The 20,560-nt window shown below is 41.5% G+C and overlaps 1 protein-coding gene and 1 pseudogene across 1 annotated transcript in view; both read right to left on the bottom strand.

The window, feature by feature from the left end:
- Nucleotides 1-130: 130 nt before the first annotated feature.
- On the bottom strand, nucleotides 131-15,209 carry LOC109878022 (1-phosphatidylinositol 4,5-bisphosphate phosphodiesterase eta-2-like; annotated as a pseudogene).
- Nucleotides 15,210-18,297: 3,088 nt separating this feature from the next.
- LOC109898476 (ski oncogene-like) overlaps nucleotides 18,298-20,560 on the bottom strand; it is a 63,188-nt gene continuing 60,925 nt past the window's right edge. Inside the window, exon 7 of the mRNA XM_020493459.2 lies at nucleotides 18,298-20,525. Within this exon, the coding sequence (XP_020349048.1) occupies nucleotides 20,355-20,525 (171 nt within the window). The 3' untranslated portion in view covers nucleotides 18,298-20,354. The remainder of the gene's footprint in view (nucleotides 20,526-20,560) is intronic.

Consider the following 20,560-nt stretch of genomic DNA (forward strand, 5'->3'; position numbering starts at 1 on the left):
ACACTGGCATGCTCTCCGGCTGTGATACAATAAGACAATCTAATAAGATTCACTCTTACAGTCAAAAAAAGAGTGGCGAACTACAGCGGATCTCCCTTATCTTCTGGTTGAAGAGGGAGTTTGTCTGGCTCTATAGGGTGCCCACTTCTCTCTGCTCACCGACTGGCACACAGGAGGACAGGAGCTCCAGACTCAGACTGTCTATACTGCCACCACTGCTGGAGTCACTGTCAGATAGGCAGAGGCCATTGGGTACAGGCTTCACCTGGTGGCCATAGCTGCCATGGTTCTGGGGGGGAGGAGGGTTCTGGGTGGGAGGGGAGTAGGAGGCTGCCAGTGCACAGCAGCCCTGCGGTTAACCGCTGGGGAGAGTGGCGAGGCGTGCGGCTTCCGTGCAACACTGCGAGAGCCGGCCTTGATCCTTATTGTACTGGAGGGGAATTGGCTGGGGTCCGTCTGACTCTAACAGGGGAGGATAGGAATACCTACAGTGGGGCAAAAAAGTATTTAGTCAGCCACCAATTGTGCAAGTTCTCCCACTTAAAAAGATGAGAGAGGTCTGTAATTTTCATCATAGGTACACTTTAACTATGACAGACAAAATGAGGGGAAAAAAATCCAGAAAATCACATTGTAGGATTTATAATGAATTTATTTGCAAATTATGGTGGAAAATAAGTAGACTAAATACTTTTTTGCCCCACTGGTACGCCTGGTACGGCAACTGCACCGCTCTCAAATGCAAGGCTCTCCAGAGGGTGGTGTGGTCTGCACAACGCATCACCGGGGGCAAACTACCTGCCCTCCATGACACCTACAGCACCAGATGTCACAGGACGGCCAAAAAGATCATCAAGGATATGAACCACCCGAGCTACTGCCTGTTCACACTGCTACTATCCAGAAGGCGATGTCAGTACAGGTGCATCAAAGCTGGGACCGGGAGACTGAAAAACAGCTTCTATCTCAAGGCCATCAGACTGCTAAAAAGCAATCACTAACTCAGAGAGACTGCTGCCTACATTGAGACCCAATCAATGGCATCAAGAACCCTGCAATGGCACAGGGAAAGAACAAGACGATTAATTTCAATTGCATTTCCACAAAATTTTACGTGCTTTTCATTCAACAGAAATGTAATAGAACATCAAAATGCTTACTTGAATGAGCATCTTGTTAAAATAAAATACAGAAAAGAAATAGCTGTTGAAATAGTTCCCTTTCCTGCAGTCAAATGATCTAGTTGCCTCATGGGTGGAATGTCATTCATATTTGTTATAATTTCATAATTAATAAACATACATTTAGTCTAAACGCCAAAAATCCAGTGTCTGTCAAACAGTTTTGTTATACAGTATTTCAGTCTTCTGTTATGTACTGTATATAAAGTGTAATATTGGGATGCAAGAGGTTAAAATGGAATACATTTCAACTCTTTATCTGACATGGTAGAGGTGTCTACATTTTTTAAGCCCATAACCATGTGTGTGTGATATATACTTTTGTTTCAATGTAAATTTGTTTAAGACTATCACACACCGTGTGACCCTGATTTAGCCCTCTGCATTAAAAGGTTGGTCAGGCAAATGCTCATCATTATCCTCCAACACCCTTGTCTGCTGCTTACAGCAATCAATAGGCAGACCAATAATCTCCACCTCTACAAAAGGATGAATAATCTACAAAAACAACGAAGAACCATCTTCACATACAACACACGAGTGATAAGACTAAATGCCTTGTAGTATCCTCCAGAGTGGCACAGTGGTCTAAGGAACTGCATTTCAGTGTTAGAGGTGTCACTACAGATACCCGTGGGGGTTAATTTCTGTATTACCCAATGAGGAGAGTTAAACTAAACACACGAGTCAGAGTTATACTTACACTACATCTTTAATAATAAGAGCTTTGCAATAGCAATGACTTTCAATGATGCACCATTTCTAATAAACCATTGAAAGTGACAACACAATGGCTACTGAGATCTTTTATAGCAAAGATATACACACCACATCCCTCCCTCCAGTCGACATAACAAACCACAGATATTAGGAACAGTTCACAAAGGAAGACTTTATAAATGGAAAGGAGTATCCCGTAGCCAGATAGCATTCGCTATAAATTATCGTTCAGTTTGGTCCCTACAATGATGTTCTAATCTTGTTCCTGGTACTTCATAGCACAAAAACACCAACTCATCCAATGGCATAACTCAATTTTCAACTCTAGATACTCCCTTCTCAAGTAAAATCCCTTCTTGACCTCACTCCTGGTCAAGCTCACTGAGGGGAGTGAGCCTCTTGGTCATACACTATCCCAGGATAAGCATAACATCAGAGAGGACATACAATGGTTCCAGACACTGCCATACACCTCCCCCCAATGCCAAAGGAGGGAGTGACTTGCGCACAGACATTGTGGAGATAATTAATTGGTTCCCCATTAATCACGCCATCCCTTCACATGGTTTAATAGGTAAAGACACATTCACATATGAAAACCATGTTCCATCCTGTCCTCTTCCCTTTTTGATGTTCTGCATAGCACCAGAGACATGTAAAAGACAAGCCTGACCTCTCCCCTCTCTGGGCCCCAAGTGACTGAGCCCCAGCTCAGGGAAGAAATGCAACTGTCAACACCAGAGTCCAAAGGGATATATTCTACTAACAAGTCTATCACATAAGCATATTATGCAGATGAGAGATCTTAATTATCTATGTTACCCAACTCATTCTGATTCATCCACCACAACCCTTGTTTAAATCCAGGATGTATCACAACTGGCTGTGATTGGGAGTCCCATAGGGTGGTGCACAATTAGCCCAGAATTGTCTGGGTTTGACTGGTGTAGGCCGTCATTTTAAATAATAATTTGTTCTTAACTGACTTGCCTAAATAAAGGTTCAATATTTTTTTATATATTTTTTTAAAGAGGTCAATTGAGGTTGTCAGATATGTCTCACCTCCTCTCAATCCACCAGCAGCTGCTGCCCACTGATGATCTTCAGCACCAGCTGAGTCTTCTTTTGTCCTGGCAGAGGGTCCTCCACTGTAGGGTTAAAGAAACCTGGGCAACACAGAAGGTAACATTCAGCCAACAAACCCTTAGTTCAAGAAACAACTGCTGTATATTTCTAGTGTTAAACGTTCTAATCAGTTTGGTCATATGCTTTAATTAAGCGATAAGGCACGAGGTGTGGTATATTGCCAATATACCACAGCTAAGGACTGTTCTTAGCACGATGCAACACGGAGTGCCTGGATACAGCCCTTAGCTGTGGTACATTGACCATATATCACAAACCCCGGAGGTGGCTTATTGCTATTCTAAACTGGTTACCAACGTAATTAAAACAGTAACTTTTTTGTTGTTGTCATACACATGGTATACGGTCTGATATACCACGGCTGTCAGCCAATCAAAATTCAGGGCTCGAACCACCCAGTTTATATATACAATTATAAACTGGGTGGTTCGAGCCCTGAATGTTGATTGGCTGAAAGCCGTGGTTATCAGACCATATACAATGTTTTTGACAACAACAAAAAAGTTACTGTTTTAATTACCTTGGTAACCAGTTTATAATAGCAATAAGGCTCCTCAGGGGTTTGTGGTATTTAAGTGATAATGCCCTCGAAGCCGGTGTTTGGAAGAAATATTGGCACGGTTTGTCAATTTATCCTCTAAACAACGGCTTCGAGGGCATTATCACTTTTATACAACAGGTTAAGAACATATTCAAATAATGATTGACAGATTTGAATTAAAAACATTATTCTGATGAATTTATTCATACTATTTCATCCTTCGACAAGATATAGTCCCAAAACAAATCTTGGGTTGATACCCAAACCGGCTGGTCTTTGTTCTATTGGTTAGATTGCCAGAGATGCGACCCAGACGTTCAGTCTTTTTGTTCTGTATCTATGGACGCGACCCAGTCGTTTGTTCTAAATGTTCCATTGGCATACTGGCTGGCAACGTTCTTATGCCTTGCTTGCCAGCTAGCCAACCACGGCTAACTTACAGTCACGTCAAACAGTGGCGACAGAATAACAACAGTAGCTGCATTTGTTTAAGCTGTTTTCTAGTGACATTTATTTGGATACATCCATAATAATGAGCTAATAAGGCAGAGCCCCATCTGTTTCGAGCCCCACATAAAAAACTTTGTTTGCGAACATATCAGTTCGCAAACAATGTATAAAAAAAATATAGCATTGACTTAATAAAGCCGCATACAAACATGGTCTCTGACTGAGCAAACTTGGTGTCAGCTATATACAAACTGTGCATCGTCTGAAAAGGCTAGACTCAGCCTAACAGTCAGTCAAGACTGGTGGGCTGACGGTCTCATTATTGCAATAATTAATTGATATTAAATAAAGATGATTGTTTGAAGAAATGACCAAGACCAAGACTCTCTCAGTACTGAATTTCCACGACACGTTGCACCGTGATTAGCTCAGTGTTCTGTCACTCATAGAGACACTACGTCACCGCCAAGTCTAAGGGTAGAGATAGAACATTCTAGCCCCTTGGGTGCTGCCATAGAGTTACATTAGAAGTGCCCATCCAAGAAGGCTCAAGGTCATTGGCCACAGATACAATGACGTCAAATCACATTATATATACAGTAGCTTTGATTGGACTGATCATGTCAACATTATACTTTTAAAATCTTAGCTAGCAGTCATCATCATGAATCAAGTTGACAATCTACTGGCAAATCCTTTTTAATCCTTGTCATATGAAGAGAAACAATGAGAAATTATTAACGTATCGGTGCTCTTTGGCCATTGGACATTACACAAGTTGGAAATCACAAATTCAACAATAAGTTCTTTGGAAGGAATCAGTGACATTGGCTAACTGCAAGCATTGCAAAGCAAACACTAGCCTGCTATTCAGTAGAGTGGCTGTATGGTCCCAAATCTGGGATTAAGGGGCTCTTTTACAAGTTTAGAATTATAAACATTCAACATTGGAAAAACTATCAATGAAAAATGATTTGTGGCGCGCTCAAAACAACTATTAACTCGGAACTGCAAAAACTTGACTTCCATGAGTTCAAGACAACTGGGAAGTAGGGAATAAATTAGCTCTGAGTGGGAAAATACGTTTTTTAACAGTCATCCAACTCGGAATGGTAAATATGTCCTCTTTCTAGAGCTACGACCTGAAAATCAATGACGTCATCATAATTCAAAATTTTTTACCCCCAGAGTTTCCAGTTGTTTTGAAAATACCATAAATCCAGAAACTGCAAGACTTTGATGACAAAATTTACCCATGAAGGACCACCGCACTACCTTTTCAAATGAGCACAGCACAACAAGGCGAGTCCAAAAATGGATTGTATGCTTCTGCATAAATTATGTAATATGCCAGGGAGATATGTATACTGTAGCTAAGAAAGTAATACTACGTATTTGTTGTTTAGTAAGATGTTTGTAGCCCATGTGCCTCACCCTAATAATTTGGTCTATTTAACCCTCTTAATTTTGCCTACTGTTCTGACTTGGTGGTGCACATGAGGCCTATAACCTGTTTTAGAGAAAAGTAATCAAATATTGTAAGAGCTTTCATTGTATGCCCCCTTTATTTATCCTACGGTTCTGACTTGGTGTACAGGGAGAACACTGTAAGAATGGCCCATGTTCTGATTTCTATCGCTGTACATTTCAAAAGTGCTAAACAAATAGTTATATAGACCACTTCCGTCCTAGCTCGCTCATTAATGTTTTAATCGAAATTACAGATTGCCTCTCATCTGCTTGTCATCTCCTTATGCCATAGTTTGTACATCTCATTTGTCATTAGAAACCACATTTATTTAAGCAAGTCAGCCATATCAGCTATGTGTTTTTTTATGCAGTAAATGAGGCTAAATTAACTGTTTCACTGCCAGCCAAGGCTCCGCTGATATCCAGGTGTAGCAGTGGTAAGATGTTGGGACTGTTGTTGGGACAGCTTTATCTAGGCCCTAATATTTTGTGGGTACCGTTTGTCACAGTTATAGTGCAATTAATGTATTGTTTAGTGTTTTCTTGTGTAGTGGCTTTGCTGGAATGCATCCCACTTTTTTTTTGCCCCACCAAGATTTACATGCTAAAAATCGCCACTGGTCAGGATACTGTTGTATTGTTGAGCTAGCCAACAACACAGCTAACACAATAACTTCAAACTGAAGCTGACAAGACTGCAAACTACCTGCACTTTGTTTCGTTTGATCTTTTTTCAATTGACATTTCTTTGTATATATCCATAAAAATGATGCCAGTTGATTCATGATTTCGACTGTCTGAGAAATGCTGCCTGCCTCTCTCTCTCTCTCGTTGTCACATCCTGATCTGTTTCACCTGTCTTTGTGAGTGTCTCCACCACCCTCCAGGTGTTGCCCATCTTCCCCATTATCCCCTGTGTATTCATACCCGTGTTCTCTGTTTGTCTGTTGCCAGTTTGTTTTGTTTCATCAAGCCTACCAGCGTTTTCCCCTCTGTTCCTGCCTCTTGATTGTTCCTGTTTTCCCGGTGTTGACCTTTTCTGCCTGCCCTGACCCTGATCATGTGTTCCAGAAACAAACCACTTAAGGTATTGTATGAGCAGGGTCTCTTATCCATATGACATCATGTGTTCCAGGAAGGCTGTGGGTTGAAGTTGTTGGAGTCCACACGGTAAGAGCTGTCTCTGGTTGATGCGCACCAAATGAGCTGGCTTCAGAGCCATGATCGGCTTCACAATGCTCTTATTGAGGGAAGACACTTGCCAACTGGTCATATACTGTACACTGCCAACCAGAAAACACATACGTGTAGGTTCACACACACTGCCAACCAGAAAACACATACGTGTAGGTTCACACACACTGCCAACCAGAAAACACATACGTGTAGGTTCACACACACTGCCAACCAGAAAACGCTCGGGATAACCTCATTGTCTTCCCTTTCCTGAGGGCGAATAGGGGATGGGCAGACATAGCTGGATGCAGGGGTCAATCTAACACACCAGTTTCAAAGTTAAAGTAAATGGTTTGATAATAGTATGTCACGTTTGATTGGATTTACTTGTTGTTGTACACATTACCTTTGTTTTCCCCTTTCTAAATACAAGATATGAACAGTCAGCGTTTAGTGCAACAAGGGTCTTCCAGAAGGGGACATTTGTATTCTAACCAGAGCATGGAAAGATGTTAGAGCAGTAGAACACTGCCAGGGAATCACACAGGACAGCAGATGTAGGCTGTAGAGGTTTTGTACCTGTGGACAATATGTAAGTAAGGTACTCTCTTGTCCCTTAAGGTACACTATTTGCTCTTTTAAGGTACAATTAATTGTACTGCAACGGTACAATTATGTACCTATAACTAATGGTACAATGGACACACCTTACAGGGCACCACTATAGTGACAAGTGTTTGTACCCCTTTAAGTACAATTCTGTACCTTTTTTTTCTGAGAGTGTATGATCATGACTACATTTACACACTAGTAAAGGTGCTGAAGGGAGTTTGTGATTTGCATTTGTGCTGGTGAGGAAAGACTAATTTGCATGCTGGAGGGAATGGTGAAGAGGAGAGATGTTAATTTACATAAACATGATTGGAAAGCATGGTGTGGTGAAGCGAAGACTGTGTGGGGAGGGAGTTGTATGAGAGAATCAGCTGACCTTGCATTTGAAGCTGCCCATGATATACCTGCGTTTCTTGGGTTTGGGCTCATCTGCAGTACCAGCTGCGTTGCCCTGAAATAGTAGAACCTATTCCAGATTCTAGATGGCCTGACGACAGAGCAATAATTCAGTCTATGTTCGCTGCATACTTCAGTCTGAGACTGCCATCATTGATGTCGTTTGTGATGACATCAAAATGGGCTGTTGTACAAAACAAAGTCATCAGCAATTGGGCTATCTCTAACCATTCAAAGTATCAAAGCCAATGACGCATTTTCAAAATGCCGCTTTACCCAAGCATGTTCTGTCTCTGGCCCAACCCATCGGTTTCTGGGACCAATCAGAACAGTTAGAATGTGTCTGAATTCTAGAAATCGTCTGGGAGGTAATCAGATCCAGACTCATTGTGGAGAAGAAACTAATGTCTGTGGGCATGGTGGAGCGTTTGGCTGGAGCAAGGACTTTTGGTAGCCAAGCAAGACTCCCTGCAGAAACAATCAGCCACCAGCTATCAGCCATCCGCTATCTCACTGTCTGATGGAATACCCAATGGCTTCATCATCATCTTATGACAGAGCACCTGATAGTATCATGTGGTATAAGACATAGCTACTTTATATCCCCCCCATACACTGCAAAACAGCCTGAAAAAGTTCTAGACATTGGGCTATTATGCCACCTAGGGGAACTTAAGGAACACAACAAATGTCCTGGGATATTTCTACTCAAAACTTATATTTTGCTCTCAGTCTATTTTTAGCCTAAACAGTAATAACAGTCTTACATCTGTGTTCATCTGGATGTCATCTTCATCTTCCCCACTGTCTTCATCCGACACATCCCCCATCTCTGCATCATTGTCAATGTTAGCTGGGAGCTTCTTTCCCTAACTTATTATTTCAACAGAAGATGTTCAGTAATGTTATATTCATTGGGGTAACATTTCATGATATGGAAATTGTCGCTATAAAAATGACTCAGTGCTTCCACTGTTTGAACAACAAAGTGACCAAAAAAGATGGCTCTACCTTGACTAGAACTTTCCTTTTCAGGAGCTCTGGGGAGGGCAGCTTTCTGAATTAATTCATATTGAATGTAGACAGGTCCACCTTGCCCTGGAGCACCTCCATCAGAGACTCCGCCGTCTTCTTCTGCTGGGGCACTGTGCAATGGTTCTCTATGGATAGGATAACTGGGTACCTGGGGATGTATGACACAGCCATAGAGATAGATACTCTAGCATTTTAGCATGCAGTGCCATCGAGGACTTTCACAATTTAAGTCGTCAACTGGGTTGGACTTCCTATGGGTTAAGGAAGGATCACAATTCCACCCAGGTCATCAGGAGTGATCAGCCAATGAATTATACTTTTGAGCAAACATTCCACAACTGGAGGTGGCAGTAAATCGCCAACGTTTGCTTTATACCTGTTATAACACACTCTACTTGGCAGTGTACATCCGTTCAGTTTGTTTACCAACTCATAAAAGTAGTAGAAGACGAAAATGGACTACTTCAAAATGGAGATGGCCGCAATGGTGCTGCACATGCTCTCACATACGCCAGAATGGGACAGATACAATGTTGCATCCTCTAACCATCTCTATGGGCTCAACATATTGGAATATAAAGTGAATTGCCCATGAATGGTTTGCTATTGCTATCTATACCTGGGCTGGATATGGTGACAAAATTAAGGTACTTACTGATTCTTTGCAAAGGCATATTTGTTAATGGTTTCAGTGAAGTCTTTGAGGAGGATCTTGGATCTTGTCAGTGTGTAGCCATGATGAATAATAGATTCCCTGTCTGGTCCATCCAAGCAGTCCACTGAGAGACACGGTGAGTGATCGGGTGATCGAGTGAGAGATCAAGTGAGTGATGAGGATGGTATATACTAGTAAGAGAACAGCACTGCAATGTTTTCAGTAGGGAGGCAGTTAAAGGGTCAGGATAGTGCCTAAGCTTACCTTCCACACAGCGAGAGCCAGCCTGGAGCACGTTGGCATACATGTCTACCCTGGACTCAGACAGAAGCTGGTCCCCTGTCATGTAGGTGTTGTGGGACGAGGCTATGAAGTAGTTACACAGGGGCTGGGTCATGTCCTGGTGCACCTGATGGTGGTCTGGGTTTAAGATATCCCCTGCAGGTTGGTGAAACCTGATGCAAGACTTGGGATGCATGACCTTTCTGTCATTGACATTCTGTTTTGTATTTTGATATTTCTGTGGGCTGTGATACTTAAGATACAAGTGCTTGTGTCATGAAAATCATTACCATTGATGCCCAGAACTATATTCTGTAGGTTTTGAGCACATGGCTCAAACTAACCCATTATCTCCAGACAATAACCTCTGGTGGCACCCGCCATCTACCAAACAGAAACAGAAGAAAAGAGAAGAAAGCAATAATGACTGAAGAATGTAAAAAATATCTTACATATTCTGCTTTAATTAAGTTTTACCTTCTGTTCAATTTCCATGAACCAGACAAGGTCATCTGCGCGTAGACATCTTATAGAAGGTGCAGAATTCTTCAAACGCTAACAAACCCTGGTTATCATCTGTGTCTGCTCCCTGAAAATGGAAAGAAAATGTTCATGTTTAGGGTTTAGGGTGAGAAGAGTTGACTTTAGGGTTAGGATGAGAAGTGTTGGGTTTAGGGTTAGGGTTAGACTGGGATAGTGCTTTTGCTGCTGGTTAGATTTATGTCACTGTTTGTCTAAGATAAAACACAGAAAACAAATCCTCTAAAGAACACAACTACTAATATACATTCTACTTGCACAGCCACAGACTGACACAAAACAAAACTGTGTTTGACATGAGGAGTTAAGATGAACAGAAGACAGGTTATGTAATGGAACAAACCGCACTCAAAGTGCCTCAGCATGGATTACTGGAGTATAATGCTGAACACATACAGTTTTACAATGAAAGCCATCTGTTCTGTTCAGCGGTGGCCATATGCCCTGGGCTTCCTCTAGCGTGCTCCTCCTGTACAGCGACCAACCTGCGCTCTCTCAATGTACGGCTAGGAAACTCTGACACACGACATCACATCCTTCATACTAGCTCCAAGCTAGGATTGGAGATCAAGTTGTCAGGCCAAGATATTTGACCCATAAAACCTGTTTGGAAAAGTCTTGTCATCAGTAAAACCCTGTTGCTGACTTTAAAAGTAGCCTAGGGCAGTGGTTCCCAACCTGTGTTCCAACGGGGGCATTCGTAATTTGTTGTTGTTGTTTTTATTTTTTATAATCCTTTTCTTTAAAAGATAATATTACAGTTGGGAGTATAAATGGTATTCTAAGCAATTTTGCATTAGTTTTCACAATGCAAATAGTTTATAATAATCTGTTACATTCACTGATAAAAATTACTCTAAATTTACCAGCCAGGATATTTAATGGAAAGAAATTTGGTGATTCTGCTAAGGTCGTCCTCATGAGTTATGACAGTGATTTGGTGGGTACATTGTGTGCAGGACCATGTAAGGAAACGTGAAACGCAAGCTCTTCCAAATTAGTTATAAGAGATGCTGGGTTTTGTTTTATATATATTTATCTACATGATAAATACACCGCTCAAACAAATAAAGGGAACACATAAACAACACAATGTAACTCCAAGTCAATCACACTTCTGTGAAATCAAACTGTCCCCTTAGGAAGCAACACTGATTGACAATACATTTCACATGCTGTTGTGCAAATGGAATAGACAACAGGTGGAAATTATAGGCAATTAGCAAGACACCCCCAATAAAGGAGTGGTTCTGCAGGTGGTGACCACAGACCACTCCTCAGGTCCTATGCTTCCTGGCTGATGTTTTGGTCACTTTTGAATGCTGGCGGTGCTTTCACTCTAGTGGTAGCATGAGACGGAATCTACAACCCACACAAGTGGCTCAGGTAGGGCAGCTCATCCAGGATGGCACATCACTGCAAGCTGTGGCAAGAAGGTTTGCTGTGTCTGTCAGCGTGTCCAGAGCATGGAGGCGCTACCAGGAGACAGGCCAGTACATCAGGAGATGTGGAGGAGGCCGTAGGAGGGCAACAACCCAGCAGCAACCGCTACTTCCGCCTTTTTGCAAGGAGGAGCAGGAGGAGCACTGCCAGAGCCCTGCAAAATGACCTCCAGCAGGCCACAAATGTGCATGTGTCTGCTCAAACGGTCAGAAACAGACTCCATGAGGGTGGTATGAGGGCCCGACGTCCACAGGTGGGGGTAGTGCTTACAGCCCAACACCGTGCAGGACGATTGGCATTTGCCAGAGAACACCAAGATTGGTAAATTCGCCACTCTCGCGCCCTGTGCTCTTCACAGATGAAAGCAGGTTCACACTTTTTATTTATTTATTTTTTATTTTACCTTTATTTAACCAGGTAGGCAAGTTGAGAACAAGTTCTCATTTACAATTGCGACCTGGCCAAGATAAAGCAAAGCAGTTCGACAGATAAAACGACACAGAGTTACACATGGAGTAAAAACAAACATACAGTCAATAATGCAGTATAAACAAGTCTATATACAATGTGAGCAAATGAGGTGAGAAGGGAGGTAAAGGCAAAAAAGGCCAAGATGGCAAAGTAAATACAATATAGCAAGTAAAATACTGGAATGGTAGTTTTGCAATGGAAGAATGTGCAAAGTAGAAATAAAAAAATAATGGGGTGCAAAGGAGCAAAATAAATAAATAAATAAAAATTAAATACAGTTGGGAAAGAGGTAGTTGTTTGGGCTAAATTATAGGTGGGCTATGTACAGGTGCAGTAATCTGTGAGCTGCTCTGACAGTTGGTGCTTAAAGCTAGTGAGGGAGATAAGTGTTTCCAGTTTCAGAGATTTTTGTAGTTCGTTCCAGTCATTGGCAGCAGAGAACTGGAAGGAGAGGCGGCCAAAGAAAGAATTGGTTTTGGGGGTGACTAGAGAGATATACCTGCTGGAGCGTGTGCTACAGGTGGGAGATGCTATGGTGACCAGCGAGCTGAGATAAGGGGGGACTTTACCTAGCAGGGTCTTGTAGATGACATGGAGCCAGTGGGTTTGGCGACGAGTATGAAGCGAGGGCCAGCCAACGAGAGCGTACAGGTCGCAATGGTGGGTAGTATATGGGGCTTTGGTGATAAAACGGATTGCACTGTGATAGACTGCATCCAATTTGTTGAGTAGGGTATTGGAGGCTATTTTGTAAATGACATCGCCAAAGTCGAGGATTGGTAGGATGGTCAGTTTTACAAGGGTATGTTTGGCAGCATGAGTGAAGGATGCTTTGTTGCGAAATAGGAAGCCAATTCTAGATTTAACTTTGGATTGGAGATGTTTGATATGGGTCTGGAAGGAGAGTTTACAATCTAACCAGACACCTAAGTATTTGTAGTTGTCCACGTATTCTAAGTCAGAGCCGTCCAGAGTAGTGATGTTGGACAGGCGGGTAGGTGCAGGTAGCGATCGGTTGAAGAGCATGCATTTAGTTTTCTGAGCACATGTGACAGACGTGACAGAATCTGGAGACGCTGTGGAGAACGTTCTGCTGCCTGCAACATCCTCCAGCATGACCGGTTTGGCGGTGGGTCAGTCATGGTGTGGGGTGGCATTTCTTTGGGGGGCCGCACAGCCCTCCATGTGCTCGCCAGAGGTAGCCTGACTGCCATTAGGTACCGAGATGAGATCCTCAGACCCCTTGTGAGACCATATGCTGGTGTGGTTGGCCCTGGGTTCCTCCTAATGCAAGACAATGCTAGACCTCATGTGGCTGGAGTGTGTCAGTAGTTCCTGCAAGAGGAAGGCATTGATGCTATGGACTGGCCCGCCCGTTCCCCAGACCTGAATCCAATTGAGCACATCATGTCTCGCTCCATCCATCCATCCTCCATCCAAGAGATCAAAACTATGAAATGACATGTGGAATCATGTAGTAACCACAAAAGTGATAAACAAATCAAAATACTGTATATTTTATACTGTATATTTTACGTTGCACCACAGACTGTCTAGGAGTTGGCGGATGCTTTAGTCCAGGTCTGGGAGGAGATCCCTCAGGAGACCATCCGCCACCTCATCAGGAGCATGCCCAGGCGTTGTAGGGAGGTCATACAGGCACGTGGAGGCCACACACACTACTGAGCCTCATTTTGACTTGTTTTAAGGACATTACATCAAAGTTGGATCAGCCTGTAGTGTGGTTTTCCACTTTAATTTTGAGTGTGACTCCAAATCCAGACCTCCATGGGTTTATACATTTGATTTGATTGATAATTTTTGTGATTTTGTTGTCAGCACATTCAACTATGTAATGAAAAAAGTATTTAATGAGAATATTTCAATAATTCAGATCTAGGATGTGTTATTTTAGTGTTCCCTTTATTTTTTTGAGCAGTATATAATTATCTTCTGTAAAACTACTGTATTGTAATGAGAAACATTGAGATACCCCAGATCTTGGATCTTCTGAATATGATCTTACTTTAAACAGCTCTCTGACTTTCTGCCTGGGCAGGTTCACCTTGAGTTTGTGGATCAGCTGAAGAACCTCTCCAAGGCTCAAATTGCCATCCCCGTTTTTGTCTGCCTCAGAGAAGGTCTGTGTTACGTTGTTCGTAATAATGATGGTCGGACCAAGGCGCAGCGTACTTCGAGTTCCACATATTTTAATGAAAGTGAAACTTAAGCTAATACAAAACCAAATAAAGAATAAACGAACCGTGATGACAATGCAGTGCGAACAGGCAACTAAACATAAACAAGATCCCACAAAGCACAATGAGAAAATGACTACCTAAATATGATCCTCAATCAGAGACAACAATTAACAGCTGCCTCTGATTGGGAACCATACTAGGCCAACATAGAAATATAGTTCACCTAGACAACCCACACTTAAATCACACCCCGACCTAACCAACATAGAGAATAAAAGCTCTCTATGGAAAGGGCGTGACAGTCTGTTGTAACCATGTGGAATAAGAGTTAAGGATGAGACACGGAGACCAGTGACCAATGACATCAAGACATTACTTGTAGTGTGTATCAAAATGCATCCTATGTGACATGACATCCCTGGAATTACATTTGTTGCTAAACATGATTTTTCACTAATGTTGGAAAGTATCATATCCTAATCTAATTAAATGACCACAGGTTGATGATATTCAGGTCCTATTCTATTTGTCAAATGTGTGTATTCATTGCTCTTTTAGCGTGGTCTTTAGTCTATATTCACCAATCATTCATGAGGCCACAGGTGCCCTACGAATGAAATGCTCCACAGTAACAGAGTAAAGGATATTGGTCCCTTTTGCGTTGTCTCTTCGCCAGACTGTCTTAGGCACTGATGCCAGCCATGGGGTAATTCAGGCCAGTAATCCAGGTGTGGGCCTCATCTCCAGGTCAAGAGACTCCACATGGTCGCCATGGTAAATACTAAAGCAGCAGTTGTGGTCAAAGCAACTGTCGGCATGGCGCTGAAGATCTCAGATCTCTTCCCGTCACACGCCTCATCGATGGACTTGGGAGTGGGGAGAAACGACATTAAAATGAACAGGAATGGAATCCAGGTCGTTATTGTAAAATAGAGTGTGTTCTCAATGACTTACCTGGCTAATTAAAGGTAAAGAAAAGAAAAATAATAATACAGCAGTAAATTAGCTGTAATAACCGATTTCATCAACCCGGACTCAGGGATAGATGTAACATAGTAAACAAAAATCCAAGGACACTCAAATGATTATGATATGTTATGGTATGTATTAATTTGTGGATGTCCATCATCCATTTCGTATGATATGTTTCGAATTCCAAATTGTTAAATATGTTACGAATCTGCAATAGGTATGATATATTACAAATTCCAATTTGTTGTACTAATGTTAGCTAGGTGGCTAATGCTAACATTAACTAGGTGGGTAACGTTAGCGGGGATAGGGGTTAGGGTCAGGGGTTAAGGTTATGGTTAAGGTTATGATTTAGGTTAAAGGGTTAAGGTTAGGGTTCTGGAAAGGGTTGAAAGTAGCTAAAAAGGATTAAGCTAATTATCTAAAGTTGTCCGTGATGTGATTCAAACACGCAACCTTTGGGTTGCTAGATGTTCCTGTTATACACCTACCCATCCACCCCAACCAACACACCATCCTTTCATTTCTGCCTTAACTAACCTTCTGTCTTATGTAACCATACTAAACATAACATATCATACTGGTTTAATCTATATGAGTAACTAGGTGGTAGCTAATACACACATGCATTATGGTCATTTGCACATTGTGTATGGAATTGGACTGGTAAATGGTTGCATGTAGACAAACTGGAAATGCAAGAGTATTCCTCAAAGTACTAGGCTGAAACCCTATCTGAAACATTCCTTGTGTGACTCACTTTAAGCCTTATCATGTTTCCTGGAGGGCGTCCAGCGGATGCAGGACTTGTGTTCATCCAGGTAGAAGAATCTGACCAGCCGCATATTCCCTTTCAGTTTGGTCATCTGGGTGCCAGTCTGCGTAGTGCACATACACCTCTCCGCTGCAGACAAGCCACAGGGAGGAAGGAACACAGACACACGGGGTTAACATCAGATAACCTATGTGCTCATACAATACAGAGCTTTCTGTCCTTGTACTGAACTTTTGTGCCCTAAAAGAAAAGCATTTGGGCCCACCATTACAACAACAAAAAACTGTTTCACATGTGAACATCTCATTTTCACATGTGAAATCACATTTTCACGTGAAATAGCTGTTTTCACATGTTGAGCTTAAATTCACATGTGAAACCATATTTTCACATGTATTAAATTTAGAGTTCACATGTTAACACCACCCTTTCACACGTAAGGAGAAAAACTTGTTTTCACCTTATGTGAATGGTAGTTTCACATGAAAAACTTTCTCATGTGAAAATTTCATGTTCATTTGTGGAATTGCAAGTTCACAAGAGTATTGGTGAGGTTGAGCACTAATGTTGGGCGATTAGGCCTGGCTCGCAGTCAGCGTTCCAATTCATCCCAAAGGTGTTCGATGGGGTTGAGGTCAGGGCTCTTTGCAGGCCAGACAGGTTCTTCCACACCGATCTCGAGAAACCATTTCTGTATGGACCTCGCTTTGTGCACGGGGCATTGTCATGCTGAAACAGGAAAGGGCCTTCCCCGAACTGTTGCCACAAAGTTGGAAGCACAGACTCGTCTAGAATTTCATTGTATGCCGTAGTGTTAAGATTTCTCTTCACTGGAACTATGTGGTCTAGCACGAACCATGAAAAACAGCCCCAGACCATTATTACTCCTCCACCAAACTTTACAGTTGGCACTATGCATTCAGCCAGGTAGTGTTCTCCTGGCATCTGCCAAAACCAGGTTTGTCTGTCTGACTGCTAAATTGTGAAGCGTGATTCATCACTCCAGAGAACACGTTTCCACTGCTCCAGAGTCCAATAGTGGCGAGCCTTACAGCACTCTAGCCGACGCTTGGATCTTAGGCTTGTGTGCGGCTGTTCGGCCATGGAAACCCATTTCATGAAGCTCCCGATGAACAGGTCTTGTACTGACGTTGCTTCCAGAGGCAGTTTGGAACTCAGTAGTGAGTGTTGCAACTGAGGACAGATGGTTTTTACACGCTTCAGCAGTCCCGTTCTGTGACCTACCACTTTGTGGCTTAGCCGTTGTTTCTCCTAGAAGTTTCCACTTGACTATAATAGCACTTACAGTTGACTGCAGCAGCTCTAGCAGGGAAGAAGTTTGATGAACTGACTTGTTGGAAAGGTGGCATCCAATGACAATGCCACATTGAAAGTCTGTGAGCTATTCAGTAAGCCCATTCTATTTTTATTTTATTAACCTTCATTTATCTAGGCAAGTCAGTTAAGAACAAATTCTTATTTACGACGACAGCCTACTGGGGAACAGTGGGTTAACTGCCTTGTTCAGGGGCAGAAGGACATATTTTTACCTTGTCACCTCAGGGATTTGTTCTAGCAACCATTAGGACCTCATGTCCCATGGGCCGTGACATGTTTGTATAGTATGTATGTTTTGTATTGTAATGTTGAGCATGACAGTAAGAGCAGGTAACCTTCCTCAGCGATCTGGAGTAGAGAGAGATGTGCTGCCCGCTCGTTTGTATCACTCAGTATAATCTCCAAGGATTGTCTGCAGTCCATACCAATCATCTATGCATGTTACCTGCATTTTCCCTCTGTTATGATGGGAACCCACAGATTGTTGGTGGTAATTGAAAGTGAAATAATATTCAGCGCCTTGACTTTTTCCACATTTTGTTGTGTTACAGCCTGAATTGAAAGCAGATTAAATTGAGATGTTTTGGTCACTGACCTGCACACAATACAACATAATGTCAAAGTGGAATTTTTAGAAACGTTTACAAATGAATAAAAAATGGAAAGCTGAAATGATTGGCTTGTTGATTGTCTTATGTTTGTTTCTGCATACTGTATGTGTGTGTGTTTTTGTCTGAGCATTAATTGTTTGTGCATTTTGTCCCATATCCACAGAGGACAAAGAAGTTACATATTGTGCCTATAAATGGTCCCTGTTTCTTAGATATGAATACATAACAGTGTTACACTTTGTAACTCGCTGACAGTAGTAAAATATTAAACACACCATTGAATATGGTTGAGTTGATTTTTAATGGGTATTATACAGGTTTTCCAAAGAAGAAATCTACACTGAAACAAGCGGCAAAAACAAACCCCACTTACAAACCAAAACTACAACAAGAGCATTAACACAATGTATAATGTTATTACATTGTACCCAACAGGTATTCAGTGGGGAGATAATAGTAGTAACTGGTACATGAGACATAAAATTATTTTCTTCTACAATACATAAGAGAGCACCTAGGAATGAAACCCAGAGAAGTTGTAATATTTATCCTAATTGGAGCTTTAGCATTGGGAAACCTGATAAAGGAATTGATGCTGAGATATCGTCTTCAGGTTTCTATTTTGGTCTGGGATTTGGTACACACTTAACGATACATCAAAAAAGATATATTTTCTGAAAATTCTCATTGAAGAAAGAAAATAAAGAGGACATTTTAAATGTTCTCTCTCTGTTTTTGTCTCTATCTGACAAAGATCACTGATCGGTCAATTAGCAATCTTTCCTCTTCTTTTCTCTACCCATAATCCATTGTAATAAATGCACATTGCTTTCAGATGATATTGAAGGGGAACAATAACGAAACTAGAATATCAACATTTCAAATATAGTTTCTATTGGTTTCAAGTATGAGTCAAAATGATATTCATATGCAATTTAGGTGTGAAGCAAGCGAACTTATTGACAGAAATATTATTCACACTATCATCCTTAAACGTTGTATTTACACAGGAGGTCATTAAATGATGTTGTTCAATTCTATGTTCATGTTCATTTGTGAGTTGAAAAACATAAGAGGGAGTTAAATGCACAATGCAATTTTATTTTTAAAAAGTGCAATTACTTTTAGTAAAGTAAAAAAATATATCCATATTTTGTATATGTAGAAATGTTGTTCATATAAACAGCACATGTTGCTTTTTCAAAGAGCCCTAAAACCAGTGACTAAAAATGTATGCTGCTTATAATTGACAAGCAGGAAATGATTTCAGAATATAAATTATTTTACAGTACTCGATACAAAATCAGAAATACCTCAATTCACCAAAGATAAAGCTTTATCAGAGGTGTTTTATGTGGGCGGAACTCCATTCCATGGACAAGCACAGTTAAACACTTGTCACATGGTTTGGTTTCATACACAATGTACTGTATCTCAAAACAATTAAAAAACAAACCATATTAAGCTGTATAACGATTGTAAAAAGTAACACTTTCATAAAATATTTAAGATGAGAACAAACGGTGGCTGGAACTGATTCCAGACCACACAATCCCAAATACTTCAGGCTTTAAATACAAGAACACAAATACACACGGTAGAGAAGCTGGTATACATAGGCCAATATGTTTGTATGTGAATGTGTAAATATGTATGTGAGCGTTGCCTGTAGGATAGCAGTGCTGCTCAGGCAACATTTCCTGTACAACATCAAAATGAAAACATTAGAATGAAGCAAACTGATCGGTTGAATGAAGTAAATAGTGGTCATCTGGTGTCCATTGTTTTCAGTGGTTTGTAAATACCTTAAAGTGTACCGAGATTGTGTGGCACATGCAAGAGTTACATCTGCAGCTGTCATTTCATGAAAACAATCACTCCTCTTTTATATTCAAGTAACATTATGTAGCTCTATTTCTACATTTTTAAATAGCTTATACCAAAATAAAATCCTTAAAAAGCTTCAGGAATCTGACTGAGGGCTCTAAAGTCACTTGTGAGGTGTCTTCTATGGAGTGTATTTCTTATCATCTGTAGGCTGTACGACATGCGTATTCATGCTTCTATCCAGTTCACCCTATGAAGTTCATATATTATTATAATAATGTCCATTTCTCTCCTATCAGTAACCATATCAGTAATCAGAAGATGTATTTTTCTTCTATGAAAACATCTTGACTTTGCTCCAACAAACATCTTTAATTGACTGAATTTCTTTCCCTTAACAAGAGGCGCAATTCAGTCTGTATCCACCCTCTTGCTTTACGTCTCTGACTCCAGTCCACTGCATGCATCTTTAGGATCCATTGGGGTGTTATGTCTGTCTGTGTGTCTCTGTGTTAGTGTGTTGGGGGTTTCATGACGTTGTCCTGTGGGCCTCCCAGCTGAGCCTGCAGGTCCTTGACCACCCTCTCCAGGCTCTGCCGCGCCTCCCTCTCCTGCTGTAGCTCCTCTCTCAGCTGCTCTCGGTCCGCCTCCGCCTGATGCAGCTGTACCTGCAGCTCTTTAATCTGGAAAGGAACATACACATCAGTCAGGGAGCATA

The sequence above is a fragment of the Oncorhynchus kisutch genome, linkage group LG1 (genome assembly GCF_002021735.2).
Source record: "Oncorhynchus kisutch isolate 150728-3 linkage group LG1, Okis_V2, whole genome shotgun sequence".
NCBI lineage: Eukaryota > Metazoa > Chordata > Actinopteri > Salmoniformes > Salmonidae > Oncorhynchus > Oncorhynchus kisutch.